The sequence below is a fragment of the Artemia franciscana genome, chromosome 15 (assembly GCF_032884065.1).
Source record: "Artemia franciscana chromosome 15, ASM3288406v1, whole genome shotgun sequence".
Classification (NCBI taxonomy): Eukaryota; Metazoa; Arthropoda; class Branchiopoda; order Anostraca; family Artemiidae; genus Artemia; species Artemia franciscana.
The window spans coordinates 4,825,645-4,847,601 of NC_088877.1; the positions used below are offsets into that span (position 1 = coordinate 4,825,645).

General features: G+C 36.5%; 1 protein-coding gene across 2 annotated transcripts in view; it reads left to right on the top strand.

The window, feature by feature from the left end:
* Positions 1-21,957, top strand: part of LOC136036730 (serine/threonine-protein kinase dyf-5-like) — an 84,858-nt gene that overhangs the window by 57,605 nt on the left and 5,296 nt on the right. Inside the window, exons 6-8 of one of the 2 annotated variants that reach the window (XM_065719079.1) lie at positions 1,740-1,915; positions 9,051-9,680; positions 20,121-20,233. In XM_065719079.1, coding sequence (XP_065575151.1) covers positions 1,740-1,915; positions 9,051-9,680; positions 20,121-20,233 — 919 coding nt within the window. The remainder of the gene's footprint in view (positions 1-1,739; positions 1,916-9,050; positions 9,681-20,120; positions 20,234-21,957) is intronic. The other variant, XM_065719080.1, reaches the window with a different exon arrangement.

Genomic DNA, 21,957 nt, shown 5'->3' on the forward strand with positions numbered 1-21,957 from the left:
GTTAGTTAATTGGAAATTTTGTCACCCAATACACTTAAAAAGCAAGTATGACGGTACAAGACCCTCAAGTTCTAAACCGGCGGTGTTGATATCCGTTTCGGGATGCTTCAGCCAGGAAGTGAAATTGGGGGACTAGGGGCCAGCTATCCTGTTCTTTTGCAAACCCTTCCTGCTTACCTTCCCCAGATTTCTCCAGGTACCCATTTACAGCTGGGTCGACTCTGGCTGAGCTTACAGAGTCACGTTACTGACCCCCGTCCTAAACCAAATAACCAACCACGCCAGGAATTGAACCTGTGATCCTCGGACAAAGGATTCTTCTGGAACAATAAAATTTATTTTTTAGTTAGCTGTCTGAATTTGTCATTCAGCATCATTTTAAATTTGAAAATACCATGATTGTTTTACAAGTTTCGAACGGAAATCTGGAATCTTGTGTGGAAGGGCAATCTTGGGGGAAATACCGCAGGGGAGGGGAGAATTTTCCATATCAAAAAGAAATTGATTTACATATCTTTTTTGTGACTTTTTGCGTATATAACAAAATATGTTAATTAGGTAAATTATAGAAATGTAGGGTAAAGGTCAACTTTTTTCAGTCCGGAATTAGCTTTACTATTGAAAGCATGCCATTCGAAAGAATCGATGTTCGTGTTTATCAATTCAGCGCATTATCGTCTTCTCAATTTAGTGACTTGATTCCCCAGTGAAGGGGAATTGTCAAGGGAAATCTTACACAGTGAGGGGGAAGTGGCTGTGAATTTTCTATAGGGAAAACGATCGGTGGGAGGATAAATTTGCGGGGATAATTTTTAAATACATTTAAACTTAAAAATGCGATCTTTATTAATATGTGGCGGAATTTTTCGCAGGGAAGGGGAGGGAGAATTTTCTGTGGTAGATGATTTTCCAGGGCGAATCTTCCACGGGGGGATTTTCTTTGAGGGGCAGTTTTTTGGAAGGGGAGTTTTTTCACGGGAGAATTACCTGTGGCGAATATTTCTTGAGTAAGCTAGAAAATAATATAGCTGAATAAATGTCTTGTGTCCACACTAGGTAGCGTAAAAAAGATTCAGCACATAAAAATATTAATATATTTGGATTTAAAAGGCCATTATATATGACATGTCTAGATTTATGAAATATAAGTGGCGTTAAGTCTCAACGGAGAAATTCTCATTTTGACATTTTGTGTCTTGGACAGCAGACGCATCTTTCGAATTCACTTTGAGAAGTAGGAAACATCATGAAAGGGATATTGAAGTGATATCAGATAATAAAAAAGAAGAAAAAAACATAATCAGCTTTATTATAAGACTGAAAAATAATTAATACGATAGCGAAGACACGGCAACCGCAAGAGAGCTTTAATAAAATTATTTATTTTTATAATATGGTTTTTACTTTCGGGAGGTGGGTGGGGTACAAGAAAATTGAACAATAAACCCTCAAAATTTGTTTTTTTAACTATTTTTTATAAGTTAGGAAAATATTTCGAGGAGGCGGTGCGAAACCCTTCACTCCCCTGGATATCACATTGAATACGCCTTGAATACATTAGTATTATTATGGTGCTTATTGGTATAGATTTTTACCTCAACCGTTATCTAATCTGTTTACATAAATTAATATCTAGTTGCTTAAGTAGAAAAGTATATATTGTGTTAGAATTTTTCAAATATAGACTAGAAAAATAAATTTTGGAGAAGGTTTGAATTGAGTAGCTCTTACAATTGTAGGATGAATGGCCTGATGGTTATTTATTAGCACAGAAGATGAATTTCCGGTTTCCAAAGTACCGTCGACGTCCTTTAGATTCTGTTGTGGCTGCAGCATCCCTTGAAGCTCTGCATCTTCTGACGGCAATGCTGGAATGGAACCCTAACCTTCGGCCATCAGCAAAGCAGGCATTAGCGTGAGATACTTTTCAATAATCTTTATTCTTCTTTCCTTATAGGATCAGATCCTTTAACTGAACACGGCAATAAAAAAAACCCAGTAAATAGACTCTGAAGCACGATACAAAATTTAATTTAGCAAACTTGTGACAGCACCAGATCAACTGACCGTCAAATGACCTCTATTCTGTGGTCTATAGATAAACATGTAATTTAAACAAGCATCGTCTTCCAATAGGTATCAAAGACAAGAAGAGAGATCTATTGATTTCTTTTTTTGGGAGCACGGTCATAACTCAGCTAAAGAAAAAATCAGCAGATTTTTTTTCTATACCAGTATCAGTTTCCAATCAAGTAACCTATACTCTAGATATTTTCATGTATTTTAATCGACCATCGTCTTCTAATAGATATCAAAAACAAGAAGAGAAATCGATATATTTTTTTATTGGGAGCACGGTTGCCACTCAGCTATAGAAAAGTCCATGGCAGGTGTCTAAAATTGTCCTCGTAGTGATAGGGATTATGGACAACGACCTTTACAAAGGGCTGACTCGACCCTTTTGGGATACCTTCAAGACTACGGATCTTGTGATCAACTCTGTTTCCACATATCATGTTATCATATTACTACAAACATTATGCTAATACGGGGAGGCAACCCATAGAGGATAAATTAACTAGGAAGAGGTTTTTCAGCCCAAAAATGCCCGTCAAAACATACCAAGCCCAGAAGGATTATCCATTAATCAGAATCCCGTTAGGATACTGTGTCGTTTACTAGGCTACAATTTCCTCGAGGGACCCCACTCCTCAAGTGGGAAGAGTTGACCTCAAGGTCACCAGTCTTGCAGGTGCCCCCAAAGTGTCAAGGCAGCCCTTTGCAGAGACCGTTGTCCATATATCTGGATCTTACGCCTTGCTGCATTTGTCCTCCTATAGAGGATCCTCCCACGATGATGTTCTGCATCACCACGCATTTAAACCCATTACTGGGAGAAGGTTTATAACTAATGGGCCGTGTAGACACGCAGGTGGGCCATGTTGAGTGTACATTTGAGGGGCCTTCTTTCTACTCCAACCGTATTTATGGCCCCGGGTGAGGTTGCCCCAGTTTCTGTTATGGAAGTTGCTAATGATGTCCTAGGAAAGAAGGTTAGGACCGCAGCTAGGAATATTGCAGGATCCTCACAGTATCCTCAACTGTGAGGATACAGTTGCAGGAAAAGATATAGAGGAAAATGAAAAAGTTTGTGATACCTTGGATGTGAAGGAAGATTTTTTTGTGAGGGAGAATTAGAGACAGTACTACAAGGATTACAAAAGAATAAGGCTCTAACTGCTGATAGTGTGGTAAATGAGTTTCACAAATATGGCGGCTCTGAGGTTAGAAATGAATGAATGAATGAATGAACTTTATTACCTTAAAAGTATAGAAAACACAAAGTACGGAGTATTATAAATAAACAAAAACAAAAACAATAAACTGCGAAGAAAAAATTCAAACCAATAAAAGACAACATAGACTAATTAACCAGTATCAATATGGAAAAAAGGATGCAGAGCGTCATAAACGTGAATAAAGTTGATAGTCTTTTTACATAAATCATTACTGGAAGACCGAATCCGTGAAGGCACATCCATTAAACTAAATCGAGCAATTATTTTTTTGTTTCGGTGCCATCTAAGAAGCCCGAGGAGGAATTTGCAATATCTGAAATAAGCCGTACGTAGAGTAGGTCGATCTTCCTTACGAAACAGATGAACCACGCCTGATAAAAACAAAAGCACAGGGGCGCAATAAGCGTTATAAATCATGCACAAACCGTTGCGGTTGTAACGGCTTTTGTTTGGGGATATTTTTCCGTAAGCGACGCGTAGGTTTTTCACGGCTTGATTCACTAGAGATGAACAGGTATTGGAAAGTGTTGGGCCGAAACACAGACCAAGCCAACTAACTAAAGAAGAACATGGTAGAACTGCAGTCCCAGCAACGAATGGAGCGACCGCATAAGGGCTATTAAAACAAATAAACTCGCATTTAGACGCATTAACTGACAGTCCAATCTTAGATAGTTCATTGGTTAATATAGTAAAATTAGAAAGCAATCCACGGCGAGTCCGGGCAACAAGAAGATCGTCATCTGCATATGCAATAGAAGACAAGCCAATATTACCGTAAAAAAACAGAACTTCTAGGGGGACGCAGGCACGATGCAAGCACACATTTAAATATACTAGAAGACAATACGGCACCTTGTCTCACCATGGGCCTATGTCATTTATATATATATGTATGTGCGATTAATAAATAAATGAACTTGAACTTGAACCTTGCCGAACTCCCTTATTAATTTTTAACGGGTCAGATATTTGGCTATTCCAGGTAACTTGAATTTTAGACTTTGAATACCAAGAAGACAATAAACTTAATACGGAAGGATCAACACCTGAAGACGCAAGGGAAAATAGAGCCTGAGAGTGCACAATATTGTCGAAAGCTCCAGAAATATCAACAGTAAGACAGTATAAGGACATTTTAGTTTTTACGATATCTTTCATGAGTCGGCTTAAAACATGATATGCATGGGAGCAACCGAAACTCTTCTGAAAACCAAATTGAAAAGGCGTAAAATCGCAGTTCGACTCAATTTTTGGTAGTAGCAAATGTTCAAGCAACTTACTTAAAAACACAATACTGTAATGGGACGATAATTTACACATGACGTGGGGTCCTTGCCTCGCTTTTGAATAGAAGTTATACGGCCACAAAGGAAACTATCAGGAGCAAGCGACTGTGCTAAGCAAGACTGGAAAAATAGTTGTAGATGGTTAAGTAGAGCAGGACAATCATATGCAAAAAATCTGTAAGAAAGGCCTTCACCATCAAGGCTATTTGATATTTTTTTGAACGCTTAATTTTTCTTAAGGCCCGGCGAATTTCAGACATCGCTACAGGCTGGACGTGAGCTTGCAGGAGACGGTATGGTAAAAGTGGTTTAAGCAACTTATAATAAAAAGACTGAAGAAAACTATTAAATACACTGAACACACGCTTATAATGACCAACAAAATTAGCTAGCTGGAGACAAGATAGGGTAGATGGAGAACATTTCTCACTATTAATCACCTTATTCTAGGAGGCCTTATCGGTGGGGCCTGGCCATGCATTCAAGCGTGCTCTCTTCAAACTGGCCTTATATTCAAGTTTAAACTTTTGTTTCACGGAGAAAACAGCTCCGGACGATGGTCGGTCACATGATATCCACAGACGTAGCCAAAATTTGGCTTTTTGCTTAGCACGTTTTACTTCAGGATCAACGTTCCAATTAGGCTTTCTTGTACCAATCCGAAATTTATCCACAGGCACTGCAGCTTTGGAAGCTGATTTAAGGCAATGGGCAATTTGATAATAATAGCAATTTAGGTCAACTCTACTTGAAGGCGAGGAAACTGACGTTTGCAGCAGGTGATATGGCACTTTTATGGTCGACAGTAAAGCAATTAGCGCAGCAAGGTATAGTGGGACATTAGCACGATCCCAGTTCAACTTCGTATTCCACTTCGGCTGAGCCGAAAGTGTTTTGCCAGATAGCTCACAGGACAAATTACAGCTAAGAATAAAGTGATCGTCATCAATCTTCTCTTCGTCCACCCTGACAATCGATGATAGTAAGCTGGAACTGGAAGAGATCACGTGATCCAGGTTCGATTTTGAACAGCCTCTGTTATGAATGAATATACGTGAATGGGAGGCTCTTAATTGCAACGTGACATATGCTAGGAAGTGATTCTAGCAAGAGGATTGACCTATCGGAGATACCAAGAATGTCACAGTTAAGGTCACCAGCTAAAACCGAATTTAGGTCTTCCAGACGTAGATTTTTGAGTAGAGACTTTAAACTGGAGCAACATTTAGCGAAAGATGTAAACGATGCTATAGAACGTCGATCGGAAGGTAACTAACGTTTATAAAGGCGGTACTGTCACATTGAATCGCTAAGATGTTATCATCACAATGAATCACAGAGGGCTTTGATGGGGAACGGAAGAAAATTGCTAGGCCACCGGAAGGGCGGCCTCTAGTTTTCTTGGCCTCTTGCGAAAAAACGGTGGACAGAAGATCGCGTCAGGCTAGAAACGTTTGATTTGATCAAAAGATGTTCTTGCAAGAACATTATGTCATGGACTATTAATTCATTAATTAACAAGTATTTGTCTTTTGTGCCGTTAATATTGAGAGAAGCAAAACTTAAAATAGTGGCTTAGTTCATTTTGGAGCAGAGTTCAGAGCGCGGGTTTTTATCACTGGGCAATTCATACTATAGGAAACATGAGCTTCGCCGCAGTTGGCACATTTCGGAGCCTCTAAGCAAGGATTGTCTTTAGTATTGGAATGGCATCCATAACATTTCGAGCACTTCATCTCATTTCGGGGCACATGGGCAGTGAGCTAACGAATGATGGATACTTTGGCATCTAAGACACCGTCTGGGCAATTCTTTGTATTCCGATATTTTAAAAGACTCGTAACCCAAGCGCAGACCTGTAGCGATGGCAGATTTTAGTGCAGCGGAATCAAGGAACTCTAAGCGGAATGTATGAGAAGAGCCGCCCTCAACAAGACCAGGAATAGCGGAGATGAGTATACTGCTAGAAACACTATCGGGAAGTCCCCTAATTACTCCAAGAGGTTAGCGATCAATCACTTTTTGCAAGGATATTTGGATAGCTCGCAACAGCATATGCGGCAAGAGAATTGGCGGAAACTTTATCCCACATAACAACAACCCATCTTTTCCTTACCAGATCGGACTTTACCGACATAATTCCGTCATGTCCGGCGAAAGAATCAAGCTTTTCCTTGCGAGAGACGGGATCTCTTATTTCTGGAGGCTGATATTTAAGAACGACGGCGTACGAGGGTTTGCGATTGGTACTCTTACTATCTGAGACCAAAGAACTATTTATAGACATTGCTGGACTATTTTGGTGAGCAAGTGATTTTAGCTGATACAGGCACTGGTTGACTTTGGCGGTAAGTATAGAATAAGCTGACGCCAGAATGCTAGGGATTCAGAGGGGGATTTGATGACGAGCTCTGGAATATCAGTATTTTTTGCAGAGCAGCGAGAAAGAGTAGAGATAATGTCCGGCAATGAACTTTTCTTAGCACTGGGTCCCGAAAGACGAAGTATAGGCTCATCTGGGAAGCAATTGCTTCCCAGATAATTGCTTCCATATAAATAATATGATTTTTGGTATGATTTTAAAAAGGGGGAAGTACCAAGTGATTCTAGGAGAACTTTAATTAAGCCACTGTATAAGTAAGGTGATAAAAGTGAGTGTGGTAATTATCTAGGCATTTGTCTGGTCTCTGTAGGTAGCATATTATTAGTAATATGATACTTATTAGACTGAGAGACGGTGTAGACAATCTTTTAAGCGAAGAACAGTGCGGTTTCAGAAAAGGTAGAGAATGTGTCGACCAAATTTTCACTCTTAATAATTGAAAAGTGCCATAAGCAAGCGTTCGATTCTGTTGATAAAAGAGCTTTAGCAAAGGTTCTATCCATATATGGTAGACCAGACAAATACATCTAAAGTAATTAATGCTATTTACGAAAATAACACTGCTGCAGTTAAAGTAGGAAATGCGGTACCTCTTCTTAGGACCAGTGGTTTGATACAATCCCCCATGGGGTGGGGGGGAGACAAAAGAAAACAAATAAACACGTATCTGCAGCCTTTCTTACGGTAAAAATTGTAGAAGTTCATATTTTTACAGATAGGAGCTTTGAACTTTACACTAGGGCTCTCTGATATGCCAAAACTGATGGTGTGATTTTCGTTAAGATAATTTGACTGTATGGTATGTCTCCCCTTTTTCAAAAATCAGGCAAGCCTTCCCAGGCTCTAAGCTTTTGGTAAAATATTTTGAATGAGTGTGTATTTGAGACAAATTCTTGTGTATTTGTTTCTTATGTATTTGTATTCTTAAACAATCTTAAACAATCTTAAACAACCTTGTATTTGTTTCTTAAACAAATTCTGTTTCTTATGTACCTGTAAGTAATCTTTAAGAATTTACATAGTAAACATATTAATACATAACTTTGATTCTTAGCTGTTCAGTGGCATATGCATTTCTTTTAAGCTCCTATTTCGTAACAAGAAATTATGGTTATATTTTCATATAACTTTAATTATTCAATCACTGCTTTTTACCCAGTTTACTACTAATTAATGGCAGTATTTGCCATTTGCTACAGCAATCAGGAAAGTTAAATTTTCTCGGGCTCCATTATTTTTTTCTGTGGGTTTTCTACCGATTTTGCACACACGTTCTTTATTTTTATGCTTGACACCTTTTACTAAGTGCTGTGTACAGCTCCATCATACATTTTGTGTACTAAAATTAGAGTTCCCAGGTTTATTTAATTTTTTTAGACGCACGAAGTTGTGTAAATTTCAATTCAATAAATTTAAAAATAATATTTAATTCTTATTGTACTTGGTACTTCAACAATTTCTGCGTAGTATAAACTGTTATGACTCACTATTCTAAAATAAAACCGCTTGCAATTTATCATACATTTTATCATCTTTTCCTTATGAAAGGGAAAAAATATAATATTGAAAAAAAACGAAATTATTGAGTTCATCTTTTCTTAATTTTTTTAGACGCACGAAGTTGTGTAAATTTCAATTCAATAAATTTAAAAATAATATTTAATTCTTATTGTACTTGGTATTTCAACAGTTTGTGCATAGTATCAACTGTTATTACCCACTATTCTAAAATAGGACTGCTTGCAATTTTTTAAACATTTCATCATCTTTTCCTTATGTAAGGGAAAAATATAATATTGAAAAAAATGAAATTGTTGAGCTCTTCTTTTCTTAATTCTTTTAGACGCACGAAGTTGTGCAAATTTCAATTCAATAAATTTAAAATATCAGATTTAATTCTTATTGTCCTTGGTACTTAAACAGTTTCTGTATCATATAAACTGTTATTTCTAATATAAGTTTGCATGCAATTTATTATACATTTTATCATCTTTTCCTTATGAAAGGGAAAATATAATATTGAAAAAAGGAAATTGAGGAGCTCTTCTATGATTATCCTTTGATCCTCTTCTTTTCCAGTCATGCTTATTTCACCGGATCCAGAGAAATGTTGCCAAATTCCAAACAATACCGAAACACACCCCACATACAAGACGAGCAAAAGAGATACGTGCCTTTTCAGAATAAAGGGCCTCCAAATCCTTGGCAGAAAATATCTGATGCTAGAGGCCCAGGTGAAAATAAATCAGTAAATTTAGCTAACGGAACTGTGAACAGCAGAGGTACTGCAAACGATAAAATTGATTGGTTAAGCAGAACACGGGTAACACATACTAACAAAAATAACAACAATTTTATTGGACAAAATTTTTCGGATATCCAAGAAAATCGAGCCTCAATAAAACAATCTCCAGAATCAGTTCCCATCTTGGTCCACCACAGCAGTGCTAACTCAGGGAAAACTGCAGGAAGGCGAATTTTAATTGATGGCTTTCATCACCCAAGCTTACCAATGAGTGGCAACTCCAGATTAGACTGGAAAGGGATGAATAGCATTGACACTAGCGATAAGGCAGTGCAAGTTCCAGAAACACCGAAAAATAGACATAGCCACTGTGTTAAAAGAGATGACGGAAGCCTTCCAAGAAAGCAACTGTTTAGGCCTTTGAATCAAAGGATACGCCCTTTGGAACAGCAAAAGCTTGGAAGGTAACTATAATTTCTTTTAGACCAGCCATACTCCTCTTACCTTTCCTATTTTTCCTTTTTTTTTCCACGTGCATTTAAGTACGAGAAAAACTGAAGAACGAAGTAAAATAATTAAAAGAAAAATAAAACCAAACAAGGATGATTTTCAGCCAGTTTGGCTGCAGATACTAAGAGTAACCTTTCTTATTAACCTTAACAAATGGGAAAAAATGACGGATGAAAAAGAAGCTATAGATAAAACATCATTCTTCAGTCAATTGTTTTTTCCTTCTGTTCAGGGTACTAAAGGGTAGTTTTTCCTTTTGCAATTATGACAGCAAACATAATTTGCTTCATATTTTCGTATAGTTCACTGGCTGAAAATAATCCCCGTTTTATCTTTCTAATGTTGTTTTATCTTTCTAATATTTTTTTTTCGCTTTTTGTCGCATGTAAAGCATAGCCAGTGCATTCTCAGATCATATTTACACGCATATTAATGTATTGGGCTGCGCAGGTGTGGGTTTTTGCGCACTTCAAAGTAAGAGATCATTTTAACAAGAACAAACTAGGACGTATTTTGCTGTCTTTTTGATTTTCTTAGTCTTTTGTCAATTACAATTTCCTTGTAAGTTTTTATATTGGTTATTCATTTTTTTTTTCGTTTCATTCTGTTTTTTCATCAGAAAAAGACCGTTATTGCCTAAATATTTTAGAAACATTTGAAAATCAGAACGAAATGAAAATAACTAAGAATATGTGAAATAAAATGGGCCGAAAATTTTGTCTTGAAGGAACTATATTCTTGTTTTCTTATTATCAACTGTTTCATCATTCTTATTATATTATAATTTTAGAACTTACATTATTCTATTCATCCAATGATAAGTATGATGTCGGGTGATATATTGATCTAACGATAAATCAGAATATTCTTTATTTTTGCTTTTGATATTCAATAGATCGTCATCGAAACTGTGAATCAGATTTTTGCTCAATTAACTCTTAGTTTTACCAGAGTTCAATAACGAATGTTAAAATTAAAATTATTTTGGATAATTTTTTTTCAAACTTCGAATAATATAAAATAAAACAATAAAAATAACTATGCTAACATAAAAGAATATCATGGAAATCCAGCGTTGTAATTATTCGGGCTAAGGATAGTGAAAAATAAAGTACTGGCTATTTTGGGTTGTTCAAAAACGGTAACACGTCAATGTCTTTCTCTGAGAGTCAGTTCTGTCTTTCTGGTATTAGTTGGCCAACTCTGGAAAACTTTCTTTCAGACAAGCCATGGGCACGAACATTAATTTCATGACAATCTCGTATAGATATTTCTGAGACCAACATTACGTCCACGAATTGAGCGGATCAGTCTTTCTTGTAACTGTAGACTCCCTATTGAATATCTGCAGAGCCGTGATACATTCGGCTGGCAAGTCATACCTTGCGTCGACTACCAAAACTTCGTCGTGTGATACCCCCCCCCAAACCGGCTTGTTTCTATCGTTAGATGAATCAAAGGGACTGTCGCGGAACTTGCATCTATTGATATTAATTCAGAAGCCAAAAAGGCTGAATCCATCTCTCTTGCTTGTTTTACTCAACTGCAATTGTTTTGCTCAACTTAGAGTAGATCGTCAGGGAAGAAATGCATCTTCTTGAAACCCAGATCAAGGCTTGTGGTAATCGTGACGAGTGTGACCTTACCAAGGCTTATAAACCCAGAAGGCATTTTATCCAGTAAAACCTTTAGGATGTCCTCAGCAACATTTTAGAGTCCACTCTCACTACTCGTAATTTGGGTGTCAGAACAGGCTATGCCAACTTGTGGATCCAGCTGTGTATGCTATGTATCAGTATATACAATTCAGTAGATTGCATATGCTATTATTCTCTTCTCATCCATTTGCGGAACAATTCCCTTGATCAATCGATGTCGATATTTTGTCCAATATATTGATATATTAATACTAACTTATAAACCTAGGTTTGCTTCTCAGTCAATTAGACTATATGTCTTGGCTTTTTCTACAATTAGCCATGAATAGATGCCCACAACTATTCCATTTTAATTCAAAAATCAACAGACTCAATCGAGGCCTTCGACCTCGAACTCGTATATATGTCTATCTATTATCCTTCCATGCGTCATTGTTAGGGCAGTAGAACCAAGGTAGATGGTCATAGAGCTAAGATAATGATAGAGCCTATAGTTTTCCAAATGTTTTATTAATTTGGCTTGGGTAAACGGCTGAAGTATGCGGGTTTAATTCAGTAGATTGTATATGCTATTATTCTTTCCTCATCCATTTGCTGAACAATTCCCTTGATCATTCGATGTCGAAATTTTGTCCAATATATTGATATAGAATGTCGTCCAACAGCACAGTATTAATCCTAACTACTTCCTTTGCAATCCTATATTAACTGCATATTTCGTCAAGAAACGCACAAAACGAGATAAATAATCAAGAAACGGATAAATATCATATTGTAAATATTAATTTTTTTTTAATACGTTTTATAGTTTTCACCGACCAATGGGGCTAGTATGAAGAGCACACAAAACGGAAAAGTATGTACGTCCAATAAGGGTTTTTAATCACGAAGCATGACACTGACATCACTGTCATGCTTCTCAGTCTTTTCACTCCAGAAATGGAACCATAATATGCCATTTCAGGTTTCATATGGCACTTTACGAAGGATCTATCAAGATGAATCAAACAGTTCATGGTAACGAACTGTGAGTAAGGTGTGGCTCAATGGTAACTGAGACTCTAAAAATCGGAAATTTGATTCCAATAGATATATCAAAAGAATCGGCTTATTACGCTGATATCCAATATATAAGTTTCATTAAGTTTAGTACTACCCATTAAAGGCTACAACCCTGAGAAATTTAGCCGGATTTACGAATAAAATTGAAAACACCCTCTAAAAGTCACCGAATCTTAATGGAAATCACATCATCACATTTAGCGTACCAGCAAATCCTACTGTCGAGGTTTCAAGCTCCAATCTGGAAAAATGAGGAATCTTATATTTTTTGCCAGAAGAAAGATCTCGGATGCGCGTTTATTTGTTTGTTTCTTTTTTTTCCAGGGGTGATCGTATCGACCCATTAGTCCTATAATATTGTGAGAGGGCTCGTTTGAACGGAAATTAAAGTTCTAGTGCCGTTTTTAAGTGACCAACGAGATTGGAGGGCAACTAGGTCCCTCCCCAACCCTTTTTCCATAAAATCGTCCGATCGAAATTTTGAGATAGCCATTTTGTTCATTATAGCTGAAAAATCTAATAACTATACATTTGAATATAACATGACCTGCCCCAAGGGAAGTGTTTTTGGTTATATAATTTACCTATTTTTTACGTAAAGTATTTGTTATTGGGAAGTATGCATACATTTTCGCGTGGAGGGGGAGAATTTTCTGCTGGGGTTATTCCACGGGAAATTTTCCATGGAGAGGGAATTTTCCGAGGGGTTGACTTGTTGGGGAAAATTATGCACAGGAGGAATTTGCTAGAATTCTTATACAAAATTCTTTTTATTCGTCTTGCTTTCTCTTTTTTGTCTCAATTCTACAATTGGATTGATTTTTCGGGTAATTTTTCGAGGTAAATTTTCAAAGGAATTGAATGTGTAGAGGATATTTCCGTGGGGTTTCTCCATGTAGGTGGAGCCAGATTTCCTAGAATTATTTTAAAACCAATCAGAAATTAAATTTAAAAAAGAAGTTTTTTCAATTGAAAGTAAAGAGCAACATTAACACTTCAAATAAAGAGAAATAATTACATATATTAAGGGGGTTACCCCCATCTCAACACCTCGATCTTTACGCTAAAGTTTGAATTTTGTCCCGATTCTTCAACAACGAATTCTAAACCATAAGGGTCGTTTATTTAGAACAATAAGAAGTTTCTTTAACTACTAAAAAAACTTTAGCGTAAAAATCAAGGTGCTGAGGAGGGGGCAGCCCCTTTCATAAACGTAAAAATGTCTGTTCGTCTTAAGTTTTAATGTTGCTCTTTAATTTTTTTTTTGTTAATTTAATTTGTAAAAGAAAGCAGAAAGGAGCAACAACTCTTAAAGAAATTATTAAACATCTATCCACGATTTTGTGGTAGCCTGCTAGCCCTGGCAAAAACAAAAAGTAATAAGGAAACACGTCACAACCACCATTGCAAAATAATACATTTTTATTCTGTAAGATTGGGCTCAAAACCGTTCATTCGAAGCTTTAGAATATGAAAAATTTTTTGTCCATGCTATAATTTGCCCCATTTGGGAAAAAATTTGGTATTTGTTGCACAAAATGGCAGAAATTGGCACTTTGCTGTGGTGCAATCTCTTTTGTTATTTTAATGGGACACTATATATTGTAATTTCAGTCAAATGGTCCCTCTTCCAACATTTAATGACTCATGGTATGACTAATACCATGAGTCGACTAATACGTGACTACGTATTAGTCGACTACCATGAGTTTCAACATTAATGACATTTCAACATTTCCATGAGTTTCCAACATTTAATGACTCATGGTTTCATGGTTTCATACGGCTATCCATAGGGAAAAAAGGAAAAAAACAAGCCACATTAGTGCTACCTATGCAAAAAGCGCTTTTCTTTTTATTCAAGGCAGATATCTAAGTCTCCTGTTCAGGATTTTCGACAAAGAAAATTCCAATGGTGCACTTTCCACTTCGATTCACTACCATTTTTAGGAGTTTCAAGTGTTTTTTTTAATAGGCTGCAGGAAACATTACTTCAACCATGATTCATGATTAGAAGCTGTTATTCTGCTATGATACCCTGAATACTAATGAAACAAATGTTTTTCTTCTTCTTCTGTCCTTGGTATTTTGTCCTTGGTCTTCTTATACGAAGCTTTGACATACTCTTTCGAAATTGACATAGCATAAACAGATAATATTATCTGGTATAATTAAGCCATGAATGTTTTTGCTTGTCCAATCAGGAGGAATAACTTAAAGTATAAAAAAAGCTAAAAATACACTGCTGCCACGTGAACCGCAAAAAGAAGCAGAACTAATTGGTTAGAGCACACGATACTTTCTTCCCTAGAATCCAAACATTAACGATCTGTTGACTCAAATACGACTGCACTTTAAAAGGTGAGATACTCCTCCTTAAGCTCTTTTGCTTCACATATTTTTAGCTTATTTGTGCTGATTTTTCTCTTATGTTTCTTTTTCTGTTAAATAGGTGAACTCTGTTACCAAAAACTACCTAACTGCATACCGAGTTTTGTCATTAAAAATAAACTTTCCCAATTTTTAAGATATTTAAGATGGTGTAAGTTTCCACTATGCAATTTCAAACACTTTGGTTTCATTTCCGCTGTCCCTGATACAGTAAAATACGCAACCTCTATGAATGAGGTTTGCTGGTGGTTTCAATACAACAGCACTCCTGCTTGTAAAGCACTAGGAAGCACGCAGCATGATTAGTTGTACTAGACGTTCGCTAAACAAGTAGTTATATCTTATCTGTCTTGCCAAACATAAAAATCTATCCAAACTGATAAAAGGAAAAGTTAGAACAAGAATATCCATAAGAAAATTATCCATAAGAAAGTAGAACCTTCGATTTAACTGAAGAGTAAAAAAAAATCAACTCATTCCTTGTATAACTTTTTATTAAAGGTAAAATTTTTAGATTTAGTATTGCTTAACTTCAAGTAATATTTAACGCTTACGAAAGATGCATACGCCCAAGATTTTCTTGATTTTAGTGTATATACTCTTGTTGAGTTATTGCGTCCTTATTTATAGGGATCTTCTCTTTCTTTAAAACCAGTCATTTACATCTTTTTGGTTGGGGAGGGTGATAAGTTGAATTACTAGTATAGAAGTTTAATGTAGAGGGCCACGGTTTAAGACTGCATCTACGCTACGATTAGCCGCTTTCTGCTTAACCCTATTTAGGGTGGTGGTTTCGCCTCCTTATAATTTCTTTGTGGTTAAACCCTTTAAACTTTTAGAATTAAGGCTAGAAACGCAAGGGGCCAAAAATGTCACATCACCAGCCTTTTTTTTCACCAAGTGCAATTAAGTTTATCTGACATTATTGAAACTAAATTAATCTCAGAATATTCCTTAACCGAAAAAATATTAACATATTTTCTTTAAACACCCGAATATAATATCAAAAGGCTCCCTTAAGGAGAAATTGAGGCTTAGAAAAGCATTTTCTTTCTTCTTCTTTCAAATAGTTTTCTAATTTTCACTCTTAACTATAGCATTTTCAAGTGACAAGAATTCTCACAACAAGATGACACAAATTTAAACATAAGAAATTCCAATTTATTGAAGGACGACAATAAATTCGCAATTTTTCGATATATTTATACATTTGACAATTTTTCTAAAATATTTTACTACATTGTTTTAAATTCTTCAAAATTACACCCCGGTTCAACTGATTCCAGTTCCCACTATGCCCCCTCAAATTCCAGTTCCAAATCAGGCTCTGGTTGCGTCAGTTCAGGATTGCACAGTTCTGCCTTCTGATTCCACAATTCAGATCCCGTCAATTACGCTCCAAGTTCTATTGTGTGAAAATTTGATCGAATAAACTTAATGAAAAATCCCTATTAGCTTTTCTTCTGATGACTCCTAGCAATTGAAGCCGACGTGTCACAACGTACCACTCCCGATGACACCCTTCTGGTGCACATTATCCGACCTATGGGTTTTTCAAGCCTTTTTTTCAAAAATCCTCAAAAAAGCCTTATTCCGCAATAAAATTCAGCACGGAACAAGTTCAACGAGCCAAACTCAGCACGCATCAATATATGCAAGAAGTTTCACGAACAAAAAATCAGCACGCAATAAGTTCTATGAAAAAAAATACGCAAGAAGTTCCATGAAAAAGATCAGATTCACGAAGAGAAAAATCAATGTACAAGTTTCACGAAGAGAAAAAATCAACGTGCAACAACTTTCACAAACAAAAATCAGCACGCAATGAGTTCCACGTACAAAAATCAGAACGCAACAAGTTCCATGACTAAAATATTCTTCACGAGGAGAAAATCGATGTACAAGTTTCTCGAAGAGAAACATCAACATGCAACAAGTTTCACGAGTTTCACGAACAAAAATCAGCATGCAACAACTTCCACAAACAAAAATCCTTACGCAACAAGTTACATGAACAAAATCAGCAAGTAATAAGTTCAACGAAAAAACTCATTTTCACAAAGAGGAAAATCAATGTACAAGTTTCATGAAGAGACAAATCAACATCCAACAAATTTACAAACAAAATCAGCACGCAAAAAGTTCAAATAAAAACAATGGTCACTTTTAGTTTATAAAATTTATTTTTTAAGGGAAAAGGGTTGGAAACGCCTTGGGTGTGATAAAGTGCGCCAGAAGGGTGTCATGGGGAGGGGAAGGTGGTACATTGTGCTACGCTGATCTCAATTGCTAGGAGTCATCAGAACAAAAGTGAATGGAGATTTTCTTAATAAGTTTAAATGATCGATTCTAGTGTAATCGCATATTTTTGCACTAAAATACTCGAAAAATGTCATATGTATCATAATACTTGATAGAGGGTGCTGTGTTCACCATTGAGTGTCATGGACCGGCAGTTGTCATGGAACTCCCACAACAAAGCGGAATCTTCAGCAGATTTGTGGTGCGAAACAACCATTCTAGCCAAAAGAAGGCCAAAGTGCTATTGTGTGAAAATTAGATCGTTTAAACTTTATGAAAAATCCCTATTAGCGTTTCTTCTAATGACTCCTAGCAATTGAAGCCGACGTGTAAAAATGTACAAAACAACAATTCTAGCCAAAAGAAGACCAAGCGCTATTGTGTGAAAATTCTGATATAGTCAATTGATTTGGAATTATCAAAAAACTATACTCATATTAAACCCCGGTTTCAGAGGCTGTAATGCCGTACGGTAGCGCATTCGTTTCTAAAGGTGCGGGTAGTCCTATAAAATAAACGGTAACATAGACATTTTTTAACGCTCCATATGAGAATTCGTTTGAAGCTTGAAAAAACTGTGTGCAGTTGTATATAATAGAGATTCAGCTATTATAGAGAAGGGTCGGTGGTTCTTTGTGTAGTTTGTGGGAGGAGTGGGCCTTAAGCGTCAAAAAGTGCGTTTCTAAGATGAGTCTTAAGGTCTAGGTGTGTCTTAAGATAAACGTAGCCAAATTTTCAAGCCTCACCACTAACAACACTAGTTAAGAATATGTTGAGCGATTTCTTGATTGTTCGATTAAACGTGTGATTTTACGAATGCTATTTGTCCTTGCAAACTTCCAACTTAGTTCATGGTGCAGTATCGAGTGATTTGCAAGCCAATACTGTAAAGGTCATGTTTGATTATCAATTTTCTGATCACCATCCCATAGCCTATTCAATAACTTTGCCATATTTGGTCATCATAGTACATCTCTTGGTACTTCAGCACCTCAACACCTTCATGACTAGATGAAAATTGATCAAGCGCTTTTTAACGTGCTGGTACAATCAATACTGGATAAAATAAGCATTCCTTTCTATCACCTTTTCCAGTTGCCCTCAAAAAAGAGAATCGAATCTTTCTAGACATACGCTGGCGCTGAAGTTCGCCACCCCCTGCTGCAATTGCTTGCTAGGGTCCCATTGGAATTGGTTTCTAGGCCCCTGGTGGAATTGGAGGGATCACTGGTAGGGGGGCTCACTGGAACTGCTTGCTAGGGGATGGTTCTGCCACATGATGTCACGGTGGTGTGAATATGCATAGCCGTGGCTCTAAGAAACGTAGCGTTTCCATTAAAACCTCTCAGAAATTACTCTTAATTCGTTTTAAATTTATCTCTAATAACAATTCCCCTGTGGGATTAGTTTCTAGCCCCCCCCCCCCCGTTGGAATCGTTTGCTAGGAGTGGGACAGCCATTGAGTGTCACAGGCTGGGAATTGAGAAAAATAATACCAAGAACAAACGAACAACATATAGAATTAAGTCACATGTCTTGTGCCCCATTTTCCTATATTTGTGCAAACTTAGATCATTCTGTAAGAATACATCTCTAAAACTTCTCTAAGTAAGAATATTTTTCTCTGTTTTGAACAAGTTTATATCATTCTCAAAGAAAACATCTCTTGAAATCCTCTACGAAGGACCCTCCGAAACGCTAGGATCATATCGTCAAAAAGTGAAGAATCGCTTTTTCCGGGTGTATAATAACCTTCTAAATAAAGATTTAGCAAGCAGGTGCACTTCAGATACAACCAAAATCTAGTAATCGATTTTCTCATCTGCATCTCAATTATTGAAGTCATAGTAAACACGTAATCAATAGCTTAAACATTTTAATAAGCTAGACATGGGAATTCTCTGCGTGTGGAATTGGTTATTTCGTAGAATATATTTCCTGAATAATAATTATAGAAATAGATTGCCGGTCCAGCTGTCTAGGGCACAGCTCCATTGGATAGAAATGGCGCTTTCGAATCCTAATGGGGTCAAAAATCATTCAAGGCTCCCTGAAGAAAACGCATTGAAAAAAAAGAAATCCCAGAGAAAAAAATCTCTTAAAGTATTATTTAACACACTGAGTGTGCGCCAGCCACAGTTACAGTCGGGGATCCCTCACAGAGGCCTGAAAAAACATGTCATGCTAGAATGAGTCATCCTTAACATAAGTAAACATTCCTCTATTACCTGACAAGCATAGAAATTATCAAGAAAAATACCTTGAAGAAAAAGTGTCTTAGAAAATGTCTTGAAACGTCTTGAAGAGAATAGTCTTAAAAAACGTCTTGGAATGTATTAAAACGTCTTGAAGAAAAATGTCTTAAAAAAACTTTCCTTCTTGACTAGTGGACTCTAACAAACTCTGGTAACACCCCAAACCCTATTATGTAACAACCAAAAGTAAAAAGATCCCATTACGTAACAACAAAAGTAAGCCCTCCCTATTACGTAACAGACACCTGCATCTCTTAAGAAACCCTTGAAACTTAAAAAAAAACCTGTGTCTTGAGGGGTTTGCCGTTCAACTTAAATCATTAAAGGAAGAAAGGAGTTGTGGCTATTGGTCTGCTTAAAACCAGTGAGGTCACTACTAAAAAACCGTCACCACTCCTAACCAAGGATTTCCAACTATTTTTCTCTCAAATAGTTTTTCATTATTCACCTCAGTTTAAAGAAATTTATCGAGCGGGAAGGACAGTCAACAAGTTCAAACATGTGTAAATAGAAGTAAATTAGGTCTAATAACAAAAAAAAATGATCTTCAGATAAATACTGCAATGTTTATCTTTGTAGATTTGATATTTTATTTGACTATACTCTTCCGAATTCAAAATATCTTCTTTTTTTTGGCAAGACCGATATGATAAAAAAAAATTGTGACTAGCTATAAAAACAACTGTGACTAGCTATACGTACTTTATTGTGCTTTATGTGCTTGCAGATTAGAATCACAGCGAGAAGCATCAAGAACAATACCACGCCTACGTCCTGTTTCACTACCCTCACTCAAGTTACCTAGAACATCAGCTCTCACTGGACTACGACACAATGTTGGTAAGCTATTGGATTTTGAGCAGAAAATACAACTTCAGCTTTATTTTCCTTTTAGAGTTTTGCTAATTCGGTGAAACTAAAATAAGCTCTTCTGGTAACTGAATGCGGCAGCAGCCTACTAATTTCGGTATCAATCAATAAAAAGTTCAAATTTGGGATAAGTCCTTTTAATAGACAGTGATAAATTACTACTGATGACGGTCACTGCATATCTATTAAAATTATTTATCCCTAGTTGAAATTATTATTTATCGTCGTGAAAAGGCAGTGTGGTCTTCAAAATTGTCTATAATTTCGGTATCTTTATAAACATAAAAGTGTCTAAACTTGGGGAAGCTGATTCTAAATTTTGGTACTCTGAAAAATTAGTAAGCTAACATATTTGGTATCGCATTACAGGCAAATATTGTAGAGTATAGCCCCTTAGATAAGCCAACTGAATTAGCAACAGTCTGTATCTTGAAAATAGTAAAAATTGTGCTTTAATTTGTCTACTACTACTGCAATTGCTAAAAATTCACTGCAAAATCGAGTCACCCGAGGTGAGCACAGTTGTGCACAGTCCTTTTCTATCCCGATCTATTCGAAACTTCTCTATTTACACCTTCCGAGGAATTCCCTTAGAAACCATCTTTACGACTTCATCCCACCCCGTACAGGCACAATACACTTTTTAGTTTGGCCTAGATGGTTAGCCAAAAAAGATGATCTTCGGTAAACTGTCATCCTTCATCCACCAAACTTTTTTTTAGCCATCCCCACCTTTCTTTAATTTTAGCCCTAGAAAGTGGGATAGAACCACAGTTTCATAAAGCTTGCTGTTTAAGATACAGTCAGTCAGATGGGGACCCAAAAGAATTCGTAGATAATTCCTTTGGAAAATCTCTAACAAATCCTATTCTGTCTTTCGAAGTGCCAGCGTTTCAAAGCCATCGTTCAATACTGTCATCATAGCAGTCAAGCCTAACCTGACCACCTAAAAAAAATAATCATTTGCTAACATTTTCAATTAAGGTACTCAGTGTGTCGTAGTGTCAAAATTGAGCAAACTTTTAGAAAAACCGCTAGTAAACCTTGATTTTTTTATTTTCCAGTCAGAACTCGGCGGATCTTATCTTTAGGAAGGAACTTGTTAATTTCAGTGCCGAAAAAAATTTAAAGGTACCCAAAATAAAGGATGTTGATTGCTAATTTTGGTACTAAGGAAGATAAAAAAAAAAGTAATTTAAATGACAGGACGGTACCTCCATATACATTGGGTTGCAGTGGGATCTTCATTTTTTAAAACCGTTAGACGTATTTTAGTGTTTCTTTTTACGGGCAAACTAGAAAAATTAAGCGACCGTGAAAATACGTAGAAGCTATATCTCTCAATTTCACTTGACATTTTGTCCGTAAAACGTAAAATAAAAATACAGTTTTAAATTAGAAATAAAAAAATAAAACAGAACTGAATAGTTTTTATGGGTGAAAGCTAGGGACATATCTACTTTTTTGTGCTGTTTCTACTTTCCCCAAGAACAACAATTTTAGATCATCAGAATTGAAATTTCGTACTTGACAACATTGTCAATTATTACACACAATATAGTTTTACTGATTTCACTTTATGTCTTTTCTTTAAAATACAACATCCTCCCACACCGTTCGGGGACAGCCTGCTTTCCGTTTAGCCCCAGAGGATTTGCCAACAAGGACTAACTTTGACAATCTGTCATTCTTCA